At 58.8% G+C, this 23,013-nt stretch overlaps 1 protein-coding gene and 1 long non-coding RNA gene across 3 annotated transcripts in view; one reads left to right on the forward strand and one right to left on the reverse strand.

Moving 5' to 3' along the window:
• LOC147823628 (uncharacterized) lies at positions 1 to 13,774 on the reverse strand. Its single transcript, XR_015443611.1, has 3 exons — positions 13,657 to 13,774; positions 2,378 to 2,763; positions 1 to 1,829 (listed from the first exon to the last, which is right to left on the reverse strand). It is a non-coding gene; the product is annotated as an uncharacterized LOC147823628 (long non-coding RNA).
• Isx (intestine specific homeobox) overlaps positions 11,135 to 23,013 on the forward strand; it is a 22,914-nt gene continuing 11,035 nt past the window's right edge. The window contains exon 1 of one of the 2 annotated variants that reach the window (XM_087192785.1): positions 11,135 to 14,178. In XM_087192785.1, the coding sequence (XP_087048911.1) occupies positions 14,046 to 14,178 (133 nt within the window). In that variant the 5' untranslated portion in view covers positions 11,135 to 14,045. The remainder of the gene's footprint in view (positions 14,179 to 23,013) is intronic. The other variant, XM_004845064.3, reaches the window with a different exon arrangement.

A 23,013-nucleotide genomic window follows, 5' to 3' on the forward strand; every position in this document is an offset into this window, starting at 1 on the left:
GATTTAAATTGTTTTAATTAATCACAGATTGAGCAGTAAATGAACCACCAAGTGGAGGGACTGCGGGAGCAAGTGAGGGGAAGGCAGAGGCTCTGGGTCCCAGGCGGAGGTCCCGCAGGCGGTGGGGGTGCGGGAGGCAGGGTGTAGGGCAGTGCAGGGCTTCAGGAGGTCAGGGGCTGCAGAGGTGGGAAGGGAAGTCTCAGCCCTCCCTCCACAGTAGGCCTGGACTCCACCCTCAGCAAGAAACGTGAAGTTTGGAGGTCACGGCCTGGGAACCAAGGGCCGCCTTCTCCAGTGTTGGCTAAATAGAAAACAAAAGCCAGGAATGGTGGCACACTCCTGCAAACCCAGCACCCGAGGGCGAGGCTGGAGCAGCATTTAAAGCTCAAGGCCAGCCTGGGCTGCATAGGGAGACCCTGGCTCAAAAAATGAGAGAGAGAGAGAGAGATGGGGGAAGAGACCCGAACCTACTATTGCCCATGCTGAGCATGTGCGACCACTCCTGAACCCCAGAAACTGCCAGGCACTGAGCATCGGGCTTGGCTCGCCAAGTCCTCACAGAGGGCAGTAGGGGCCATGCCCAGAGATGATGCACAAGAGGCTCCGGGTCTGTGATTTTTCCCGGAGCCTGGCCGACTGCCATCAGTACCACAGCGCACCCATCAGTGAGTCAGTTCCATGAGATCCGTGCTCCGCAGCCAGAGGCTCACAGCCTTGGCCATGACAGCTCCTCACACCCTTAAACTGCTGGCAAAATCAGAATATTTCATGGTGCAGGAGCATTATGGAATTTAAACTCCATAGGTGAACTTCCAAGGAACCCAGCCAGCCTTGAGGACATCAGCCCCGGCTGCCTGAGGCCCTGGGGCAGCATCAGGAGCTCGGCCAGGACGCAGCCCGGGAGCCAGGGAGGCACAGGCTCCCTGCCCAGCGTTGGTGCAGGACGCTTGCAACCCCGACTCCAGGCCTCCCCGTGTAAACGTGCAGCCTCTCACACCCTGAGAAGAAGAGGTGGCATCCACAGAACCACCTGCAAGTCCCTGCTGCACGCAGCCTGGGTCGCATCTGCTCACTGGTCCTTAGTCTCTTTGCACACAGGTTTGCACATGGGCAGGAGAGGGCATGCACAACAAGAGGGTGAGGCAGTCCAAATGTCCCTGCCAGGACCAGCTCCTCCAGCCACTGCCTGGCCCAGAGCCCTCTGGTCCTCTTCAGCTCAGTGCCACGTGCAGGGGCCTCCTGCAGGACACACAGGGCTGTGGTCTTGGGACCTTCTCCGGGGCCAACACCTGCCCAGAGCTCTGGTCCCAGCGTCCAGACCCAGCTGGCTCCATCCTGGCTGCCACCGGCCAGTGGAGGCTGAGAAACAGCCCAGAGTCAGGGATGTCCAACATGGAGGGGAACGACAGGAGCAAAACGCTTCTCAGCTTCTCAATATGGAAACAGCTGTCACCAGGCACAAGGCTGCACACGTTCTGTCCCCAGGGAGCTGGAGAGGGAGGGAGGAGGAAGAGGAGGAGGAGGAGGAGGAGGAGGAGGCGGAATGGGAGGGGGAGGAGGGGCTTATAAAGAAAGGCAGCAGGAGGAGGAGGAGGAGCACGCACACTAGGACGAGCCTGGCAGTGCCAGCTAAGTCCTCTTGGCAGAGCAGGCACTGGGGGACGCTGTTCTGGAGGATGAGGGCCGAGGCTGCTGTCTGGTGGGGAGGGAGCAACTCTGCTCCACTCCGCTGCTGCCGTGGAGGACCCCGCCCTCACCCTCGCCACGATGCTCCTCATCCAGGGCCTGGCCAGGTGCCAGGCACGGTCTGGGCTTCCAGGCCTCCGAATCTGTGAGAAACAAAGCCCAGTCCCTCAAGAGTCCCAGGGCTGTGGGTCCTGGCACAGCTCCGCGAGGAGACTCAGGTGCGGCAGGTCCGGGCGGAGAAGCGGGTCACGCGCGCCCTCTCCTGGCCAGGCCGGAGGCTGCACCGGCCCCTCTGCCACCTCGGGCTCTGGCAAAGACAGGGAGCGTCCAGCCTCTGTCACCCACCTGTCACGTGGTCACGCCTGGCTTTCTCTGCGCCAAGGCCTTGGTCCAGGCTGCCCTGGCTCTTCAAGCCCGCGGCTCGGGCTCTGCCTACCCGGGAGCGGCCTCTGCAGCTGCTTCCCTCCCAGACCCTGAAATCACGCACACACCGGCGGGCCGCAGGGTGGCGCCGCTCGGCCCTCTCTGGGCCTTGGGCACTTGCACGGGCCAGCCGCAGAGCTCAGTTTCTGCACCCCTTCGTCTGTGCACAGCCACGAGTGAGGGAGGGGCCTAGCTGCTCTATGCCTCGGTTTCCCATTACATTGCACAATGACATAGCCCCATGCAGAGCTGCAACAAGATAACCCACCTTTACGCGGGAAGAACCCGACGTGGTAAGTGCTCAAAGCGTGCACTCATTAGCGGCTCGGAAGGCTTGGGCTCTCAGTAACTGGAAGGCGGAAATCGGTGAGCATCGGAAGTCATCACCTCCAAATGGAGCAATTCAAATATCAAAGCAGCGAGAGAGGCCTGAGGGGAACTGACAGAGCACTCTGCGAAGAGCACCCACGTTCCTGGTCCCGGCTCCACAGCGCCGTCCCAACAGGAAAGTCCTCCGGGGGAGACCGGTGCAGCGCCTGTCCATCCCCGAAAAACATGCAGTTCCCATTCTGACAGGACAGCGCTACCACGAGGCCTGATCATGCCGGCGCTGGCCCTGGGCTCCATGGCCCACGAGACAGAAACGTGGGTGACCTGGACAGGTAAGGGGCACTTGTTAGACCACAGCAAGCAAGAGAAGGGGGAAGACAGGGAGAGGGAGGCAGGAGCACGAGGCACGAGTGCAAGCGACGGACACCCGGACACGGCCAGGGAGCCAGCGGGCAGGAGCCAGCTAAGCCACCTCGGAGGGGAGGGCGGAGCACCCCACGCCCTGTCACGGAGGCCCCTGCCACCCCACCCCGGGCGCACCCAAGAGCCACCTGCATCCGGATGCGTGGCCAGGTGGACAGACGCCTGCCCAGCATCCCCACCTCCAGGCTCCCTAGGGGAGGCACTGCGGGCGGGCAGCCCCCAGGAGCCGCAGGTTAAGAAGAGCCCAGCGCTGATCCCCAGACAGTCACAGCAACGGTCACCAGGGAGATGGCGGAGGGTGCCTGGAGCCCGCGGGGCAGCTGGAGACAGATGCCCTGGGATGCCCGGACAGCACAGTGCCCACGGGCTCCTCCCACAGCCCGGCCAGCGCGGTGACAGCCACAGCACAGGGCCCACACTGCAGGGGAAACTGAGGCAGGCGCTCAGGAAGAGCTGTGCCCGTCTCCAGTGAGCCCAGCCCCCGCGGAGAAAGGACTCGGGCTGGAGGAGAGGGTGCTGCCGGGGTGCAGGCCTCCCCGCAGAAGGTCACCCCCTGTGTCCGTCAGCACTATGCCACGGTCCTGGGCCCACGGCGCCGAGGGCCCCTGTGCTCCATGTCACTCATGACGGAGGTGCCCCTCGCTCCTCCCCAGTGCCCAAGGGACCTGCTTGCTGCGGCTCCCGACTACACAGCTGTACATCCAGTATTCATTCGTGGGTCCTCTTGGTCCCCGTGGAACACCATTTCACTCAGGGCAGCAATGTGCGCAGGGCAAAGGCACGCCCAGCCAGGCTTTCAGCTAACTGGGTTTCAAGAGGATGAAAGAGAAAGTCACTGGGTGGGGTTCCCTCTGGAAATCCTCTTGATTGGTCCTTTTTTCCTTCTCCCTGGAATTTGAGTCTGATGTCTGGAGCCTTAGCAGCCATTATGAGTACACTTGCTGTGCTCGCACCTAAAGGAAGGAAAAGCCAGCACCTCCAAAGGCCAACATAGCTTCCTGAGAGCCATGGGGAGGAGGGGACAGAAACAGCCACCTTCAAGTGCCAGAATGACGAGAGCGTCCAGAGATGAGAAAGGTCAGCTGCAGGGTGGGCTTCCCTCCACTCAGAGTTGGAGGATAATTCAGCCCGGGTGCTCCTAAAGGGAGCCTTATGCCTGCCTCACCGAGATCCCAACCCCGCCTAAGGCAGCTCTGAGGTGACCTAGGGAACAAACGCAGAGAGCAAGCACTCGGAAGCCATAGTGGACAGCAGTGAGGGGCCTGTGTCACAGACTTCCCTGTCCCCAGCCACGGGAAGATCTGCGTGCATCGGTCAGTCAAGTGGACCAGCTCTGCACAAAGCCAGGGCGAAGGAATACTGTGGGGACACTTGTGGGACAGCCTGTGGGAAAGCCTGTGGGAAAGCCTGTGGGAAAGCCTGTGGGAAAGCCGGTGGGAATGCCGGTGGGAATGCCGGTGGGATACTTGTTGGAATGACGATGGGATACTTGTGGAAATGCCTGTCAGATAGCTGTGGGAATACCTGTGAGAATATCTATGGGATGCCTTTTGGAATATCTGTGGGAACCCCTGTGAGAATGCCTATGAAATTATCTGTGAGATACTTGTGAGAACATCTTCGGGAAAAACTTGCGTAATCGTGTGTGGAAATACCCTGAGAACGCCTGTAGAAATATCTGTGGGAATGCTCGTGAGAAGACTTGTGGAAATGTCTGTGAAAACACTTGTTAAACGTCTGAGGCACTACCACTGGGAACCTTGAGGGTACCTGTGGGAACCTCTGGGATGCCTGTGGAACCAGCTGTGGATCTCCTCCCACACTAGGAAGCAAGGCGGTAGCTCACCAGGCTGAGCCGTCATAATTCTAGCTTAAACGCTTTTCAAAGCACATGTTATTGTCCTCCCACGTGACTTAGAAACCTCCTAATACAGTGCCAGTGAGACACCTAGTACTGAGCAAATACAGCCTCCTGCTGAGTCCTCAGAACGGCTCAGTAGGAAAACGTAGCCCTAAGTGACTAAAAGAGGGGACGCAATTCTTGGTTGCTGAATAAAAGCCAACTCGATGTTGGAGGACATCTGCCAAAAATGACCATCAGGGGACAGAGCGGTGCAGCCTGAGCCATGTTTTCACAGTAGTGAGGCTATTCCCAGTTCAGGACAGAGTCCATGTGGTCTGCTTAGAAGACTCCCAACATTCTGTTCCCACCGCAGGGCATAATGCACTCAGCTCACTCCAAAATCCCTCACATCCTAAGACGCCCGCCGCAGGGCCGGGGGCCGAAGCACAGCCCCTGAGCTGTGGCTGAATCAACCTTGGTTCTTCCGGACTCTCCTGCCACAGTCCTGCCCACGCTGTGCAGAGTGCAGGCTCCGGGTCAGCACCTGTGGCAGTTGGGGATTAACATCAAGGCCATAATTGGTTTCTCTCCTCGTAATTAGTTCCTTGCCACTGAGGCAAAGGCCAGCATCAGCCGCAGCTATTGTAATTCTGAAATTGTTCCTGACAAATGCTCGCACAAGTGGTATGTATAAAAAGGTCAACAGCGTGGGATGAATGTGCTGAACACCCAGGGCTGCTCATACAAAATATCAGCCTGAGGGGCCCAGACTCCTGACTGTGGAGAGGAGAACCAGAAGAGGGTTTGATCGGGACGTCAAGCACACCAGCAGGCCTCTCACTTAGGGGAAATAGAGGCTGCCTCCTACACAGCGGGATAATCTGCCCAGGTTCACACAAAGTCTCCCAGGTGGTGCTGGAGGCGAGAGCAACCTGGAGGGTGAACAAGGAAGCGCGGCGAGTGTGAGTTCTTAGAGATGTGTTGTGAATGTGAGCTGCATGTCAGGCTTCAAACTCAGTGGGAGAAGAGAATCAAAACACCTCCTTTATGGTTTTACATTGGCTGCATGTTGAAATGTGCTAACTGGATATTTCATGTGAATAGAGTATTTTATCCAACATCTTAGTCCACTGTGCGTTGCTATAACAAAACACAGAACACTGCATGCTTTATAAAGAAAAGGTTCACTTGAGTCCATTTCAGATGTAAAATTTATGGATTCATGGTGGGTGGCCTCCCAGCCCAGGAGGCTGTGGGGGGGGGGGGAGGAATCGCAAGGCACACAAGGAAGCAGGAGAGCCAGCTCCCCTCAGGACAGCCTGCTCTGGTGGGGCTGGGAACGCCCTGAGAGATGAAACTAATCCCCTCCGAGGGTGGTGGCCCCAGGGACTGAACTGCTGTCCCTGGTCACCTCAACAGCTGCAGCTCTTGCAGGCACCATTCCCTCAAAGAAGCCTCCTGCACGCGATCCTTCTGCAGGGAACCACATCCACAGCTCAGCAGCCCAGCTAATGCCGCCCAGTTTTCCTTGTCTGAAGGGGCTCCCCACAGGATTTGGAATTGCCTGCATGCACTCTGGGTAGGGGCCCAGCATGGCCCAGGTGTCCTCCTCCTGGCTGGCACAGCCCCAGGAGAGCCTCTCTCCCTGCTCCAGCATCAGCAAGTGTGGCCAACGGCACACGTCAGAAGCGACCACACGAGCAGTGGCTGATCTTATGTCAACTCGACCAACTGAGGCGGCCAGGCCACTGGCAAGGCCTTAGTTCTGGGAGAACCAACGCTGGGATCAGTAGGGTGAGGAAGGGAGATCGCCCACCCCACTGTGGGCAGCTCTGCACTGCCCGCCTCTGAGGGCCCTCCCTGCCCCTCCCTCCTGGCCCCTGGAGCTCCACCTTCCTGCCCTTGGGCCTGGCTCACAGCCTCCGGCTGGCTGGCTCCTGCAGTGTAGACTCCCACCGAGCCCCATGCGGGCCACACCCAGCCAGGCCTCAGGCCTCGCCTGGCTGAACCTCGGCTGTGTTGGGGCCCCCTTGGCCTGCCAAGGGCAGATTCTGGAGCTTCCGGTCTCCACCCTCTTGGGGCCACTCCCCTACAGCAGTCAACAAGCTGCTGCTGCTGGCTGTGTCTGGAGGACTTCTACTCTGCAGGACCCGTTTATGGAGGGTCCAGGCTCACGTGCTCCAGGGATGCCAGAGCTGACTTCGAGCCGCCAGGTGAGGTCCGCGGGAATGGAGGTTGCTCCTGAGCCTCCCTGGCACCGAGCTCTGCCTCTGACCCAAGTGACCTCGAGGGGTCCACAGCAGGACACCTGCTGCCTGCCCCGGCCCCGCCCGCGACACTGTGTGAAATAAACACAGACCTGCACAGAGCAGCAGAGGGCCAACACCCACGGGCTGGATTTCTGTGGAGCTTGGCCACTGAGGTGAACCACAGACAGGAAGCCACCCCCCTCCGGCAGAGGCCTCCGACTGTTCAGAGGGAGCCTCAGGTCCTCGTGACCTCTGCGCCTGCATCCTAGGCAGCACTGCTCACAAGAGCAGGAAACGGGAGCCACGAGGGCATCCGTCAGCGATGAGAGACAAAGAAACCGCAGAAGACCCTTCAGCCGCAGCCGAGGGCAATGCCACCATGGCACCCACGCAGGTGGTGGCAGAGGTCGCAGAGTCGCGTGAAGGAGCCGGGCACAGCAGGCCGGCGCTGCGGGCTCTGACTGGCGGGAGGAACAACACCCCGCTCCCCCACAGGCTCCGGGGAGCGGCAGTGACCAGAGCCAGAGAGAGGGCGGGGAGAGCCGGCTGATGGGCACATCAAGGCCCGAGGCAGGACAGTCAGGTGTGCAGCACGGTGCGGGGCTGTGTCACCCAAGGAAGCCACCAGGGGGGTGCTGAGTGCCGTGGCCTTGAAAACGACTGTCACTGAGGAGATGTCTATGTTCAGCCAGACGACGCTGCGTGGTGGACGCAGGAATCAGCATCGCATGAGCCCATTGACGGGTACAGGCGTCAGCGTTGTGTGTCCCTCACCATCAATTTAAGTGTAAAAATCAGAACTAGAAATTAAACATGACTGACACCTGGGCCCGCCCCTCCGATGGGGTCGGGCTGGGTAGAGCCGCAGCAGTGGCTTCAATCTCCTCAGCAACACAGAGGGCGGCATGGTGGGGACATTGTCCCTCACGTCCCAGGGCTGACCCTCGCATGGCCCGGGCTCTGTCGCTGCGAGTGGGCAGAGAGTGACGAGCCGCAGCCAGGGCACAGGGCCAGAGCTGCCTCTCAGTGAGCCCCGCCTGCAGAGATGGGGCACAGGAAGCTGGGGGCACTGATCAGAAAGCCTCTGTCACCTGGACCGCAGACATCTCACCCTGGAGACTGGACCCCAAGCCTGTCCTAGGCAGCAGTGGCCAGGCATGGGGCTGTGCCTGAGTCCTCCTGGGGTCCTGGGAGCCAGGAGTATTCTCCCGGGACTCGAGGGACATGCCACCCACCCAGCCAGCCCTTCCCGGAGGCCCTCACCGCTCCACACCTACTGGGGTCAAGGGACCTCCCCAGCCAGCAGCCTCCTTGCTCACTGCAGAGCCTGCCCTGCGCCCGCTCCAGGGAAGGCCTTGGCCAGAGCATCCCGGGGCTGCCCGCAGGGTCCTGCCAATGCAGAAGTGCGACAGAGCCAGCTCTGGCAACAACCCCAGCGCAGTAAGAGCACCCTCTGCCCTGACCCCTGTGCCTCCTGACTCCGCCACACATCGCTGCTGCCCACCCGCCACCCCCCACGGCACTGCCTGGGCCACGCACTGTGCCGGGCGCCGTCACTGCCCCAGCTGCACCCGACACCTCCCACCTGGCACGGCCCCAGGGTGGCTGGCGTCTGTGCTCGCTTGCTTCATTTTGGCTTTCACTTTCTCGCCCTCCCCACCCCGGCGTCCTGGAGATGGAGCCCAGGGCTTGGCTAGGTTTCCAGCGGGCTCTCAAACTCCTCCTGCCTCAGCCTCCCACAATGCAGGGATCAGGCATGCACCACCACAGTCGGCTCACACACTCTCCATCAACCCAAGGGACATGGGGACAAAATCTGCATTAACCCAAATCGAAGTGCTCTACCAGAGCTGGCTTAGGGTGTCACAGCCCCATCGGTCAGGGGTGAGGGTGAGAAAGTGGGAGGCTTCCGGCGTTTCCAGGGTCCTCAGACAAGCAACTTCCGCCAACTGAAGAGCTCTGTGCGCCCATCCTCTGAGAGACAAACACGACTTCCTGTGGCCATCGCCAAGGCCAGGCTACGGGGACAGCTGAGACTCCTCCCTCAGCACGGAGGACAGGAGAGGCTCGGTGTGACCAGGCCCAGCCGGACCTTGCCACGCCCTGCAACCTGCTGCATTTCACCCCTCGTCTGCTGTGCTCAGCCTCATCCTGTGATCGGTGACGACACTGGGGCAGGCACCTTGCTGGTCTCATTCAGCAGGGTGGACACAGAGTGGGCGCCAGCCAAATGCCGCTGCCTGGAAAGCTCCCCAGGCCATGGCCTCACACCCATGCCCAGGGCTTCTGTGACCTGCGGACACAGCTCCGCTTGGAGCAGTTCAGGGGCCCTGAGCTCTGCAGGCTAAGAGCCACCCACTGGTGCAGTGGGGGATTCACCCACTGCACTCAGCCTGGGGCAGCACAGGCCCCACGCACCCTGAGGTAGGGACACGAGTGGCTCTGTCCAGCCAGATGCACTGAGAGGGCTCTGCGCGGTTCTGTCCCGGTCCAGGGTGTGGCCCCACCTGCTCGGGAGCCCAGGGCCTGCCCACCACTCGGGATGAGACCTCGTGGGCCTGAGCTGTGACAGGGACCCTGGCTCCCCTGAGGCTGAGGGCAGCAACCAGGCACCTGCCACTCCAGCACACAGACACCTGCCTGCTCGGCCACCTTCTTCCCACCACAAGCCGCTGTCTGCCACACATCCTGGGGGGGCCTTGGCTGTTCACCAAACAGCGACTGCGCCTGGTGTCCACCCGGCGGGTGAAGCATGACCAAGGAAGCTGGCTCTGCCGGCCCAGCAGTGAGGCCGACAGCTGGCCATGCTGTGAGGTCCTGCTCTCCACATGTGACCTGGGCACACAACACATCAACAGGGTCTGCACAGGCCCCTGGGAGAGGTTTTCCCCAGACAAAGAGAGGGAGCTGGAAAGGTGTGTGTGAGGTCTGGAGCTATAGCAGCTGCAGCATCAAGGGACAAGCCTACCAGTGACACCAACGCTCAGGGTGCTGCCAAACTCCTGATGGCCAGGTGAGATCAGCCCAAGTGCCGGTCTACCAACAGCAGCATCGAGCAAACCGAGCAGACCAAGGAAGACACCAAGCCACACGCTCTCACTGCGGAGCGAACTGGAAGCACCCAGCTCACAGAAGCAGAGAGTGAAATGCTGGGTCCCTGGGGGGGTGCAGAGGACAGCGGTTTCCAGCCCAACAGAAGAAAAGCTCAGGAGATCTACGGAGCCACACGCGACAGTGGTTAGTAACAAGGTGCTGCATTCCTGAAGGTACAAGAGGTCCTAAATATGTTAATTAGCTCAGTTTAGCCACCCCAAGATGTATACGTATTTCAAAACATCCCACAGTACACCATAAATACTTGTAATTTATATTTTTCAATTTAAAAATAAACTTTCAGCCTAATATGGAGGTGCATGCCTGTAATCCCTGTGCTTGGAGGCCAGGCAGGAGGATGGCAAGTTCAAGCCTGGCTTGGTCAACTTAGCAACTGATCAAGACCCCGTCTCTAAATAAAAAACTCTAGCAAGGACCAAAGGTGTGTGAAGGCCCTGGGCTCAGTCCTCAGTACCACAGCGGATCAGTAACCAGCACACTGGGGTGGCAGAGGGGAGGGAGGTGTTCCTGCCTCCCCAGCCTTGTGCACAAACCCCCTGGGCCCCACGTCCCGGCTGGACCCCAACCCAAAAGCCAAGCACCTGTCTGCCACCAGCTCCCTGGCAGAGCAGACAAAGCCTCGGGAGCCAGCCTGGAAGGCCTGACCTTGCTGACTTGAACTTGAGCGATTTCTCCTAAATGCCCGAATTGAGGGGGAGCAGCGTAGGCTCAGCCGGAAGAAGCGACCAACAGCCCTGTGATTGTGAGACCAGTGAGTCTGTGATGGAGCAGGAGGGACTTGGTCACCAACGGAGCCCGTGGGCTCCTGCATGCGCTCCATGAGAGCCGCCCTGCTGCATCTGCTCCGAGGGAGCCCGGACACCCGTGGAACCAGCAGCAGGCCCCTGGTGGGCTCAAGTCCCAGCCCCCTCTCTCCCTCCTGCGCTCTGCCCTGCAGCTACTCCTCAACACTGTTCGAAGCCCGCCTCTGGGTCACAGGGTGCAGAGGGAGCCCCACTGTCCGCTGACCAGCCGCGGGCCCTGGCAAACCATCAAAGCCTCAGAATTTTACAGGGTTTGATGGAAAACTATGATATGTGTTTAATTTTTTTTTGATTTATCACAGTAAAAGACACATTTCCATGAATCCCCCAGCCACTTTCTGAGCTGATCTGGAGTCCTCTTTTGTGTCTTTATGAGGAGTGACCAAAAATGTGGTGAATGCTGTTGCTGAGTGCCAGCCAACGGAAAGGCAGCTTGTAAAAAGCAGGACACTATGTCCTCGTCCACCTTATTCACCAGATCTGACACTGCAAGACTTCTGGCTCTTCCCCAAAGTCAAAATGGCCATGAAAGGGAAACATTTTGAATCGATTGAGGATGTTGAGGCAGCCGATAGACAGCACAACTGAGACCCTTAGGAAAGAGGACTCGAGCTGCTGCGGTAGCGGCAGGACGATGGGGAGTGTGCTTGCAGAGAGAGCAGCCTTCTGAGCGGCCGTGCGCGGTGTCCTTCGCTGTGGTGATGTCCCTCGCATTTGGGTCTCACTGCCCCATGGGGACGCAGGCCACCATGTCCTGTCGCCGCTGCTGTCTGCGCATGTGTGGGAGTGGACCTCGTGACACAGCCCAGGGAGGGTGCATGGGGACTGCAGCACCGTCCGTCCTCAATCCTCCTCTTCAAAGCTCTCCTGACCTGGGCAGCCTCATGGTCTATTGCTCCCCGCCAATCAACACGGAGGTCAGAGGGGTTCCCCAAGTGGTGACACGCGTGGGCTCTGAGGCCGAGCTCAGCGAGGGCGCAGCTGGGGAGACGACAAAGGCACAGCGAGGAGGCTGCAGTCATTTGCTTAGAAACTGTGCTCCACGGCCTTCATGACTAAAGACAGGCAGTGCCGGCAGGGTGAATGGACAGCAGGGTCACAGGCCCGTGCAGCAGGGGCATCAGCAGGGTCATAGCACTTCCTGCACCCTCACGCCCGCCCTGGCCTTACAGCCGGCAGCTACTGCACCTTGAGTCTGACGCCAGCACTCCTCCCCTCCAATGCCCGCGAGGCCCTGCAACTTCTTCCCTGCCACTCCCCCGTGCATCCCTCTGTAGGGCAGGGCCAGCCTCCTTCCCCACAGCCCTCGTGTCCAGCACGCAGTGGATGCTCAGGAAACATCTGTGACTGACACAGGCCTGGGTCCGGAGATGTGGAGGACACAGCCAGGGAGCAGCGCGGCCTGAGCCTCCTCGGGGCTGGGTGCCAGTCAGGGCCACAGCAAGGAAGCCAGCGGCAGACGCACCCTGCCAGCCCCTTTCCAGCCCTCGGCTGTGCATCTGCAAACGGGGAGGGTGGCAGAGTGGGCGTGGGGTGGCCGTCCTGCTGGCCAGCCATGTGGCCTTGGGCCACCGCTTGACTGTGAGGCAGACAGACAGCCCTGAGCCGGGCCAGCACCTTCATGGAAAGGCATCCTCAGCCTCGGTCCTGCCACTCCCACCCGGAAGTCAGTTCTCTCTCCCTCCCTCTCTCTCTCTCTCTCTCTCTCTCTCTGTCTCCTGCTGGGGATTGCTCCCAGCACCTTTGCACTGAGTTATCTCCCCACATGCTTTTTATTTATTTTTTATTTTGGGCCAGCATTTCACTAAATCCTAGGTTGCCCAGGCTGGGTTTCAACTTGCAGTCTTCCTGCCTCAGCCTTCCAGGGTGCTGGGACTACAGGCATTTGCCCCCACGCCTGGCCCTGCCCTTACTCCTGACACTCACCCACCCAAAGGACCCCGCAGAGCCTTCCTGCCCGCCAGCACCCTCCAGCCCCAGAGCCTGGGACTCCGGCCCTGACCGTGTGGTCACCATCCTGGAGCCTTCTCCTCCAGGCAGAGGACAGCACCACTGTCCCCTCCTGCACCAGGCAGGGTGAGCAGAGCCCCACCCACCTCCTGCTCCTGACCTGAACTCCCACGCCCCATCCTGGAACCACATGGGGCATGGCGCCTCAGGGAGCAGAGGCCCCTGAGCGCCTGGAAGCCTCCCCACCTCTCCAGCCAGGGCAGCCGTCATGCAAGCTCACCCCTGCTGTGCCAGCTCCTGGTGGGTTTGAGTCCAGCCGTGCCTTCCAGTCCCCCCCTCCTCTGAGTCCTTGTCTCAGTGTCCCCACACGTGCCACAGGTCCTGCTGCCTGACGTCCGTGAGGCTCCGGGAGTGTCACTGACATGTCCTCCCCAGGCTCTGGCGCCAGCCCAGACCCCAGCACCCACCCAGCCACTGCCTGTGCTGCCCGAGGGGGAGGCTCCTCCCTTATCAGTGGTTACTGCCCTCCATGGTTACACAGTAATGTGAAGCCAGCCGCGGCCATGGCTCAAGACACAGGGGCCACGAGGGAGGAAGGGTCCCTGGGCACCCCGGAGCCCTGAGACGACCAGAGCAAAGCAGCAGGACCCTGGGGCGGGAAAGCGGCCAGGCCGGGTGCAGAGAGAGGAGACTTCGGAGATCAGGAGGGCAGCCACCGCCCCACCCGGGACACAACCCAGGACCGCGGCCAGCAGACACCAACAGGCACGGCCGGCGCTGAGGAAGCAGCAGGACAGGTGCCAGCCGCCCTGGAAGACCCCCCAGCCAGACTCACTCCTCGGTGGCCAGGCCCCAGGAGGGGGGGGCAGGGGGCAGAGCTCCGCTGCCTCCAGCCTGCGGCCACTTCTCTCTGCCCTTCATCCCTGGGCAGCGTCAGGGGCCCGGCCTCGTCCAGGAAGCTGCTCTGCCGTGCTGAGCTCCGCTCCTCTGTGGCTCAGCCTTTGATACCAGGCTGGTGAGAGCCTGGGCTGTGGACCTGGGATATAGCTGCCAGCCAGTCCCGGGGAGCTGCCACGTCCATGAAGTCCCTGCAGACGCAGCGTCGTGCCCGGACAGGCCAGCAGGAGGCTCCCAGCCCCGCCTCTGCCCCGCCACCCATCACCCTGGGCACAGAGCCCCAGCCCCTCGGCCGGCCAGTGAGCCCTCAGCCTGGCTCCCCTGGGCATGGAGAAGAGTACAGGGTGCCTTGGGGCCCCCGAGAAGCTGGGCCTGTCCTTCTCCATTGAGTCCATCCTCCGGAGGCCCTCGGGCCAGTGTGACAAGACTGGGCTGGAGCCCCCGCAGGAACAGCCCCAGGGTGAGTGGCTCTGACCGCGCCGACCACTGCCTGGCGTCCAGGCCCAGCAGGCGTGGGCCGGGAAGAGAGGTGGGCATCAAAGCTCAGGGATAGAGGCTCAGGCTCGCCTCTCGTAACCCCCTGGTCTGGCGGGGTCTGGGTTTCCAGGTGACGCACTCAGACTTGGTCATGTGAAGGGGGACCCAGCCTGTTCCCTCCAGCAGCCCCTTCCATCCACTCAGCAGGGCAACACGGTCAGCAGAACCCATCCTACTGGACACTGGGGGAGCCCTGAGCCCCAAAGCAGGGCGAGGCAGAAGGCCCATAGGGAACCCCAGCCTGGCCGAACAGTGCTCCCCGCTGATTCCCTTCAGCCAGCCCAGTCCCCTCTCACAGGACCCAAACAGGAAGAGCAGCACCTCCTCCGTGCTGGAGAGGGGAGGCGACTCCTATGTTTCAATGACTTGTGGGCCTCATGGACAGCTGCTGTCCAGATCACTGGGGTGGCGGTGGAAATGGGGCTTCCCAGGCTCCGCCGGAATCCGACTTAGCTCTCGGGCGGGTCCAGGACTCTGCATTCTAAGGGCCCTGAGTGGTTCTGACCTGGAGTTCAGGTCCCACTCTGAGGAGGCCAGGCTCAGAGACGGAGCCTGAGGGCCAGCCGGCAGGCTATGAGGGGTCCCTGGAAGACCACTGGGTTCCTTCCCATCTTGGGGACCTTTCCCCAACCCTGGAAAGAGCTGATCTGGGCCTCTCCCACTGCACAGCTCAGGGGACAGGGGAGAAGACAGACAGGGGGGGCCTCTGCAGGCGTGGGGCCCCAGCTCCCGCCTGCTCTGTGAGTAGCTGCAGGCACTGGCCTGGGCCAGGCAGGGAGGTGACATGGCTGACACCACCGGGGGGACTGGCCACTGCAGCAGACTCAGGTGGGCCTCAGGGCTGTGCTGATGCCTGCCCATTGTGTCTGGGAGCCACAGCCCCGGTGGAATCACTGCATTTGAAGAATACCCTGTAGCAGCAGCCAGCTAAGGCCTGGGGGCAACTCTCAGCTTTGGGGGCCAGGCAGCCTCTGCCATTCAACTGAAAAGCAGACAGGGTGTGAAGCACAAGGCGGCCCATGTTCCAATAAAACTCTATTTAAAACAGCAGCAGGCTGGAGTGGCCAACTCGCGTCCCCAGCTGGCCACCCCTCCTGCCCCTGCTGCCCTAGCGGACACACGGAGCTGCCCTGGCTGCGGACCTCTTCTTTCCACACCCACACTGTGCCCTCCCCTCCCCCTCCCCTCCGTGGCTGGCCACGGTCACCACAGAGCAAGCCTCCTCCTGCGCCCCGGGCACTGGGCGTGTGCAGCGCAGGTGGGCCGGTTCCAGCAGGCTCTGGCCTTGACTCTGATCTCCACCTCCCTCCCTTCGGCTGTGTGCAGCAAGGCTCCCCCTTCCTCTTGTGAAGGACGCCAGGCCTGTCCTTCATGAGATGGGCTGGTGCACGTGGCAGGTCTGTGGTACCAGCCCTAGGCAGAGGCCTCCACCGGGCAGACGGCTTCAGAGTGAGTGATCCAAGAGGGAGAGGGTCCTTTCAGGACCTGTCCCAGAAGTCACAGCCCATCACTTTGCTGTTGGAAGGGAACAGGTGGCAGGAAGCAGCAGGGATCCTGGGTGCAGGGCTTCCATCACAACTGCAGCCACTTCTAAGGCAGCGTGTTTTCCTCCCAGCTCAGCTAACCTGAGACAGTCATTGTCAGTGGAATCAAAGAGCTGTCAACAATATTGATCATTGTTCACCCTCCTGTGAAATATGAAACAGAAACAAAGCCTGTAGCCAATGAGGCCCACTGTGGGTTGTCCCTTTCCAGCATTCTGGCTCGAACATCTCCCCTGCCCCAGGTCTGCAGAACACCCTCTTCCCCTTGCTCAGCCTGCAGACTGTGACTGGCTGCTCCTCCTCCGGAAGGCCCTCTCACATCCCCGACCCTCAGAGTGCAGCCTCAGTGACGCAAGCTAATGGCACCTTCGTGCCACTGTTTTTCCCTCTCCACACCATCCCTGATTCCTGGCTCACAACCCATGGAGACTGAGATGGGTTTGTGGATTCTCTAACATCCCTCCCTTCAGGTTCCGTTCTTTTCAAGAGGTGCAACCCAGTGACTTATTTCTGTGCTTGGAATTCACTAAGGCCCTGTGACTCTGGATAAGCCTACTTTCAGGACTCCTCATCCTTGCCATTCAAAGCTTTAGCAGAGAGAACCAGGAAACTCCCCCGCGCTCCCGGCAGGACAGGTGACTGAATATGGATTCCTCCACTGGACAGATTCCAGTTCTGTGACACTTCCTGTGTCACACCCTCAAACATCCCCTTGCTACACAGCTGGTGTCGTCTGTGTGTTCCTCAGCTGTAGGGAGTGGGGGCAGGCTTGGTGCACATGCACACACACATATGCGCACATGCACACATACACATATGCACACATACACATATATACACACATACACATATCATGCACACACACACACAACTCTGCGAGAAGGAAAGTTAGAACTGTGGAAATACGATTGCACTGCCAGAGGAGACTTGTGCACCCCTCATGTTTGAGTGCTCCAGACCTGCACCTTGCGTTGGGAAGCCACCAGTCCTGACACCAGTCACAAGCTAAGACCTGATGAGGCACTTTAGATGCAGGGGAGGAAACATGAGCTCTGCGTGAAGCCGTCAGGAGGGCTGCAGAGGGTGTGGCACTGGAGAGGGGCAGGCTGCTGCAGCAGCAGCAGGAGGAACAGGGAGGGGCGGTCCTGCAGAAACAGCACCACACCACGCCTGGACTCTAAGGTCGCCGAGCAGAGTCACAGGAGAGAGGGAGACACGGCAGACTGAAGGTCGAGCGTGCCAGGCCTGGAACTTTGGCCCTTGTTCTCATGCACCAGCAGGCTCAGAGCCCATGGCTGACAGGGCCTGGGCCTCCCCCCGACACAAATCAGCACCACCCTGGGCCCTGCAGACCAGCGTGAAGGACTCTGCTGCCCTTTGGTTTTCGTTGGGTTCCATAAGGTTTCCTTTGATCAAAGGGGACAGTGCTTTGTCTAGAAAGAAAGGAAGAAAGAAAAGAAAAAGATACAAGTGAAAGAGCAGGAAGTGTGGGCACGTGTGTGCACAGCTGTTGAAGTCCTGCACACTCATTGTGCGAGACAGATGCCAACCCGCATGCTGCTGCCCCAGACCTGTCCTGGGCAGCAGCCCCCACCCAGCCTGGGCTCTGGGTCTTTTCCCAGCTGTTTCTCTCTTTCCACACTGCACTGCTGGTTTTTTTCTGTTGTTTATTTTACATAAAAATCAGTACTTATTACAGAAAAATAGAAAGTATAGCTAATGAAAGGGGAAGAGAAAATGTAACTAACTAGACCATGTTACTCTCCAGTAATCAGCACACAAATAAGTATGAGAAAGACTGAGCGTGGGCTTTGTTTAGTTTTGTTTTACAAATATGGAGGCTGGTTTGCTGCAAGCTGGGATTTAGCCTCTGACTTCTTTCAGAAAAAATAAAACCCATTGTGTTTCCACTAGGAATTTCACAGCAGGCCTTGGAGAGGAGGGGACGTGTGAGTGATCTGAGCCTTGACAGATGAGTAGGGGTCAGAGGACCAGTGAGGACAAGGACTCGGGGAGCAGGGGGAGAAGGAGAGGCCGTGGAACCCTGGGATCAGACCTGACCAGGCGGGGAGTCGCAGGGATGAGCGGGGAAGGGCATACTGCGCCTGAAGGGGAGACAGGGAGGAGCCTCAAACTGAGGCCACGCTGGGAGCCACCTCCTGCCCTGCCCCGGGAGGGAGCCCCAGGAAGCCAGGGCCCCAGAGAGGGGCCACACCCCTCCTTCATGCCTCAGGAGGTGACCCAGCAGGCAAGGAGGGCCGGGCAGGCCCATTTAGTGCAGGGCCACTCAGCAAGCCCTGGGCCCTAGCGCCCTGCCAGGCCAGTTAGCAGACTGCAGAAAAGGCGCCATCTGAGGGAGCCTGCAGGGGAGCCTCAGCGTGTAATTAGGCGGCCTAATGACCTGTGTAAATTGTGTAATTCTTATTATGATCGATGTGCTAACTGGCACGGACTTAATTAGGTTCTGCTAACTCGTCCTCTTGTGCACTGCTGGAGTGCGACTCGAAGTCCGCCTTGAATCGCAGTGGCAGGTGCTGCCGTCTCCATGCCCTCTCCTGCTGCCTGGAGCCCCTGGCCAGCCGACATGGGACCTGGGCTTCCCCTGGAGCTGTAGGGAGCTGCCCGGCCTGGGAGGGAGCCCAAGGGTTTTCTCTCAGTCCCTGCTCTGTGCAGGGCCACCCAGCCTCTTGGGAAGACAAGGCTCTATCTCTCCTGTCGTCTCTGAGCGGAGGCCCAGAGCACCCAGAGACGCCAGCACAGGGCCTGGGCAGCCCCATCCATGAGCTCGGTTCTCTGCCCTGCGTCCAGTGAGGTCCTCCAGCCCCGCAGTCTCCTCTCTCTGTTCCCGGCCGACATGCTGCTCTGCCTCTCTGTGACGGCTTCTCTGTGACGCTGCGTCACCTTCCTGCCCCTGTCAGCCCCTCCTCGGGCGGCAGGGATCCGAAGGGCTCACCTTCATCCCCTGGGACACTGCTCTTCCCCTGTCTGCCCGATGGTCATGGTCAGGGTGACTCCTGGACGCCATCTGCACGTGCTGAGTTGAGTGGCACAGGAACCCTGCCCCCTGGCCCCCAAGGCCACCAAAGTCAGCCCTGTGCCCATTGGAGGCCCTCCTCTGGGGAGACTTGGGGTCTGCAGGACGCTGGCATGGAGGGACATCCAAGTGAGAGCAGGACAGGACTTTCCAGCCCTGCGGCGGCGCTGCTCCACGGAGCGTGGTGGCAAGTGTCCCGTGGCTGTGCTGCGCACGTGGCCATGGGGTACGGCGCTGAGACTGAGGACATAGTGGACAGTGAGGCTGCACAGGGGCAACTGCACCCCACACTGCGCCTCACCTAACCTCGTTTCCTGACCTGGGTACGGCCTGTCTCTCCCAATGCACGTGGCCTTCTCGGGGCTCTCAGGTGGTGCACCGGGGCCTGCTCCACTGGCATGGTCATGCTCTGATCCCTCTCCCTGCCATTACTTCCGTGTTTCTCTGGAGCAGGCTGTGCAGGGAGGCTGGATGAGGACAGCAGCATCTACTGAGGATGCCCCGTAGCTCAGTGGATCTAGGGAAAGGCACTTGCTCTCAAGTTCCACAGGCTGGGGCATGGGGCCAGCCTCCGCCTCTCCACCAGGTGAATCACAGGCCCCTGTCATCGGCATCAGTCACCATCACCATCACTGCCACCGCCACCATGGCTGTCTCTCAGGAACAAAACCTGATCCTGGGGACACATTACTGGAGCCACTTTCCCAGCTGGCTGTGACAGTCCAGAGCTCCCTTTCCTTGACATTGTAGCCCCTTTCCAGGAGCTGCAGGCGGGCAGGGTTCAGATCCTCACCCGCCTCCTTCTGGAGTGGGGACAGCCACAGATACCCTAACAACTGCTTCCCACTCACACAATGGCAAGGTTCAAAATAATCACCTCATCAAGGAGTCCATCCTGAGTCCTGCACTCCTGGGGCACGGAGGCACTGGCTTGTTAGTGCCGTACCTGCCTCCTCTTTCTAGTCCTCTGTTCTCCACAGTCTAGTTCTCCATATTCTGGCTCTGCACCCTGCACACCCCTGGCATCCTCTGTTCCCAGGTCTGTGTTCAGGAGACTCAGCTACATGCAGCAGTCCCATCTGCCGCTGTGCCCCTGAGAACAGCTCTGCTTTCAGCCACTTCCTGCAGAACAGCACTGCATGCCGTGCTCACCTAAGATGCAGGTGAATGAATGAACAATGAGTGAATGCTGTGGAGCGTGGCCTGAGCCTCGGTCCTCGGTGCCTCTGACATCTGGGTGCTCGCTGGTGTGGCGGAAGTGACTCCGTCCTCTCGGACTGGCTTCAGCTCTAGTCTCCAGACACAACAGGCACTAAACATAGAACAAACACTGCTTTTTTATTTTTTTTTTTTTTTGGTACTGGAGATCGAACTCAGGACCTTGCACTTGTGAGGCAGGCGCCGGAACCACTGAGCTACATCCCCGGCCCAGCACTGCTTTTTTAAAAAATAAAATGTTAAAAGCAGCATGAACTTGAGGAGGGAAAGGGAGGCGAGAAGAGACAGGCTGGACCCCACGTGCAGAGGTCGCAAGCCACGTGCAGGCGGGAGCAGCCTGAAGTGCCCCGTCCACCACCCCAAACCACTGCTGAGTCAGCAAAGCGAGCCCCATGCTCCAGGGGTAAAAATGGGTCAAGACCAGAGTGGGCCTGTGGGGGCTAGGAGGAGAAGCCCAGGCAGACCGCAGACACCAGGTCTGCCCAGCGGCAGGCGGCAGGCCTGGTTCACTCCCCAGCAAAGTCCCCGGGCAAGTCTCCGCCAGGCCCCGAGCCACTCTGCCTGCGGGGAGGAGGCAGACGGAGAGCCTGAGGGCAGGCTGGCCCGGGCCACGCGATCACCCACCCCTCTCCCCCCGCCCTACAGGGGGACCCTGGGGCCACAGAAGGGGTCGCATGTGGCCCACTTGTGGAGCTGGACCAGCCCCCAGGTTGCCAGCCCCCAGCTTGGGGAGTTTGCTGCTCTGCGATGACAGCAGGACCCATCACAGGCTGCAGAGGAAGGAGGCCAGCGGGTCTCTCCTGCGGCTGGGCCGTTCTCTTCGCCACCTTTCCCCAGCGTCCACACTGATCCATGGCTTGCAGTGGCCTCACCTCTCCCCCTCCTTCTGGGCGGCTGTGACTCTCCCGGGTGTCCTGCAGGCTCCCGGTGACAGCGTCCTCTCTGTCCCTCGGGAGTTCCACACCTGAGCCTCCCAGTCACTGTCCAGAGCGAATGTGGTAAGCTTCCCGGGCGCCGGCCCTGCCCACTGCCGGGAGGGGCAGGCTGGTGGCTGCATCCCGAGCACTCATGCGTGGGAGCTGCCCCAGGGACAGGATGTGCCCAGACTCCCGACTGCTCTCTGGGAGCGCATTTGGCCACAGGAAGGGGAAAAGTCAGGAGCTGCAGGGGGGTCACGGGGGACCTGTGAGGAGGCCTGGGCAGCCATCTGTGCCATCTCCACAGCCCTTGGAGCCTCGACTTTGACCCCGGAAGTCAGGAGTCGCAACCGGAAGCCCCAGGTCTGGGACCAAGCCCATCCTCAGTCCTCCTCCAGCATCCTGCTCCAGCCGGAGCTCCAGCTGCACCCACTTGTTCTTCCGTTCTGAGATCCCAAGGGCACAGGTCCAGTTCGTCCTGGGGGCTGAGCCCAGGGCTGCCAGAGACTTTTATAGTGAGTGTTTGGTGTGTGACTCAAGGTTGGAGAAAAACTTAAGGCAGAGTTAAAGAAAAGGGTGAACTGCGACGGCCAAAGCTCCTTGGGCCAAAGGCACTGGCCCATCCCTTCCATCGGACTTTCTTATTTATTACTTAGGGTAAAAGGTGAAGTATGTGTATAAATGTGTAGCACGTGAAATTTTTATGGAAACTAATGTAGGCAAGGCTTTAAAGAGAAGAGTTATTTTTAAATTAGAAGGAAGAGATAAAATATATGGTTGTCATTAAAGTGTTGTTCTTTAAGTTATGAAGGTATTAATTGTGGGAATGGAATTTGGGTGTGATTTATTCTGACTTTAGCTATGGTTGTCATCTTGTATTAGCCCCATAGCCTTGCAGGTTGTTATTTGGTTTTGGCCATAGCCATTAGCGGTGAGGTGGTATTAACCTGTGTGCTGGCGTAGTGTTTCTGAGATATTTTTGTGAGTTATGAACTTTTAGTTAGACTTGTTTTTTAAAGTAAGTCAATTGAGGGATTTAACTTTTTGTAGCCCGCACTGCTTGTAGCACGTTTTGGGCAAAATCAATGTTGCAGGCTCTGGCATCTCGTTTTTTGTTTTTAGAAGATGGATTAGCTGTGTTAAAGAGAACTGAGGTTGGCGTCTTTGTAGATGTTGGTGAATTTTTATTTTTTATACTAGGTTGAGTTTGTAATTTAAGGTTAATGTGTTGTTGGAATTTTTAGTTATTAGTAGTAGTTTTTGTTTATAAAATGAGCAGTTTGAACGAATGGGTTAGGGCTATGGACCTAACCACTGTTTTGGAAATTAACAATATTTTTTAGATTGATTTATTTTATGATTGGGTCAGATGACTGTTTTGGCTGATGTTTGGGAGTTGGTTGGCACTTTGGTTTTGGTGGTGAGCATGGACGGTGCCGCTGAGCTGATTTTTGTTGACGTGCATCTGAGGGCCTTGGGTTGTGAGGGGAGTGGTTTAGATTTAGCTTTTGTATGGCTTTTAGCAGGGGGCCTTGTGTTGTGTTGTTTGGGGATTTAGTTTGATTTGTAGGCCTATGTTTTGGGATGGCAGGTACGGCATGGTTTTTTTATCGTTTGTTAAGACATAACAAAAACCGCAGTCTAACGTTATTAAGGGGGAAGGACCATGTCAAGTACTGGTCTGTATTTTTTTAGAGTATCTGAGGCCTAGCCTTAGTGGGGGACACATTTTGTTGTCAAGGAAGCACGGCTGGCTGCAAGGTAGAGCCAGCAGCAGGGTTTAAAAAATTTAAAACAAAAGTTGTTAAATTTAATTTTGTTTGGGGGGTATTTCAATTATTTTGTTTCTTTAAGTAACTGATTTTCTAAACTTTGGTGTGTGTTTTTTATTATTGTTTGCTTGGGGGAGGTTATAAGGTATATTTGTAATGTGTTTTATATGGTAGGTATGATAAAATTGTTGAGTAACTTTATCAACATATGAAGGTCTATTATTTGTCTTATGCTTTTTGGGACCCCCATGGCAGTAAAGGCAGACAAACAGT

This window comes from Heterocephalus glaber, unplaced genomic scaffold (assembly GCF_053883595.1).
Source record: "Heterocephalus glaber isolate CG9 unplaced genomic scaffold, H.glaber_assembly_v1.0 deba00001572, whole genome shotgun sequence".
In the NCBI taxonomy this organism is placed as follows: domain Eukaryota; kingdom Metazoa; phylum Chordata; class Mammalia; order Rodentia; family Bathyergidae; genus Heterocephalus; species Heterocephalus glaber.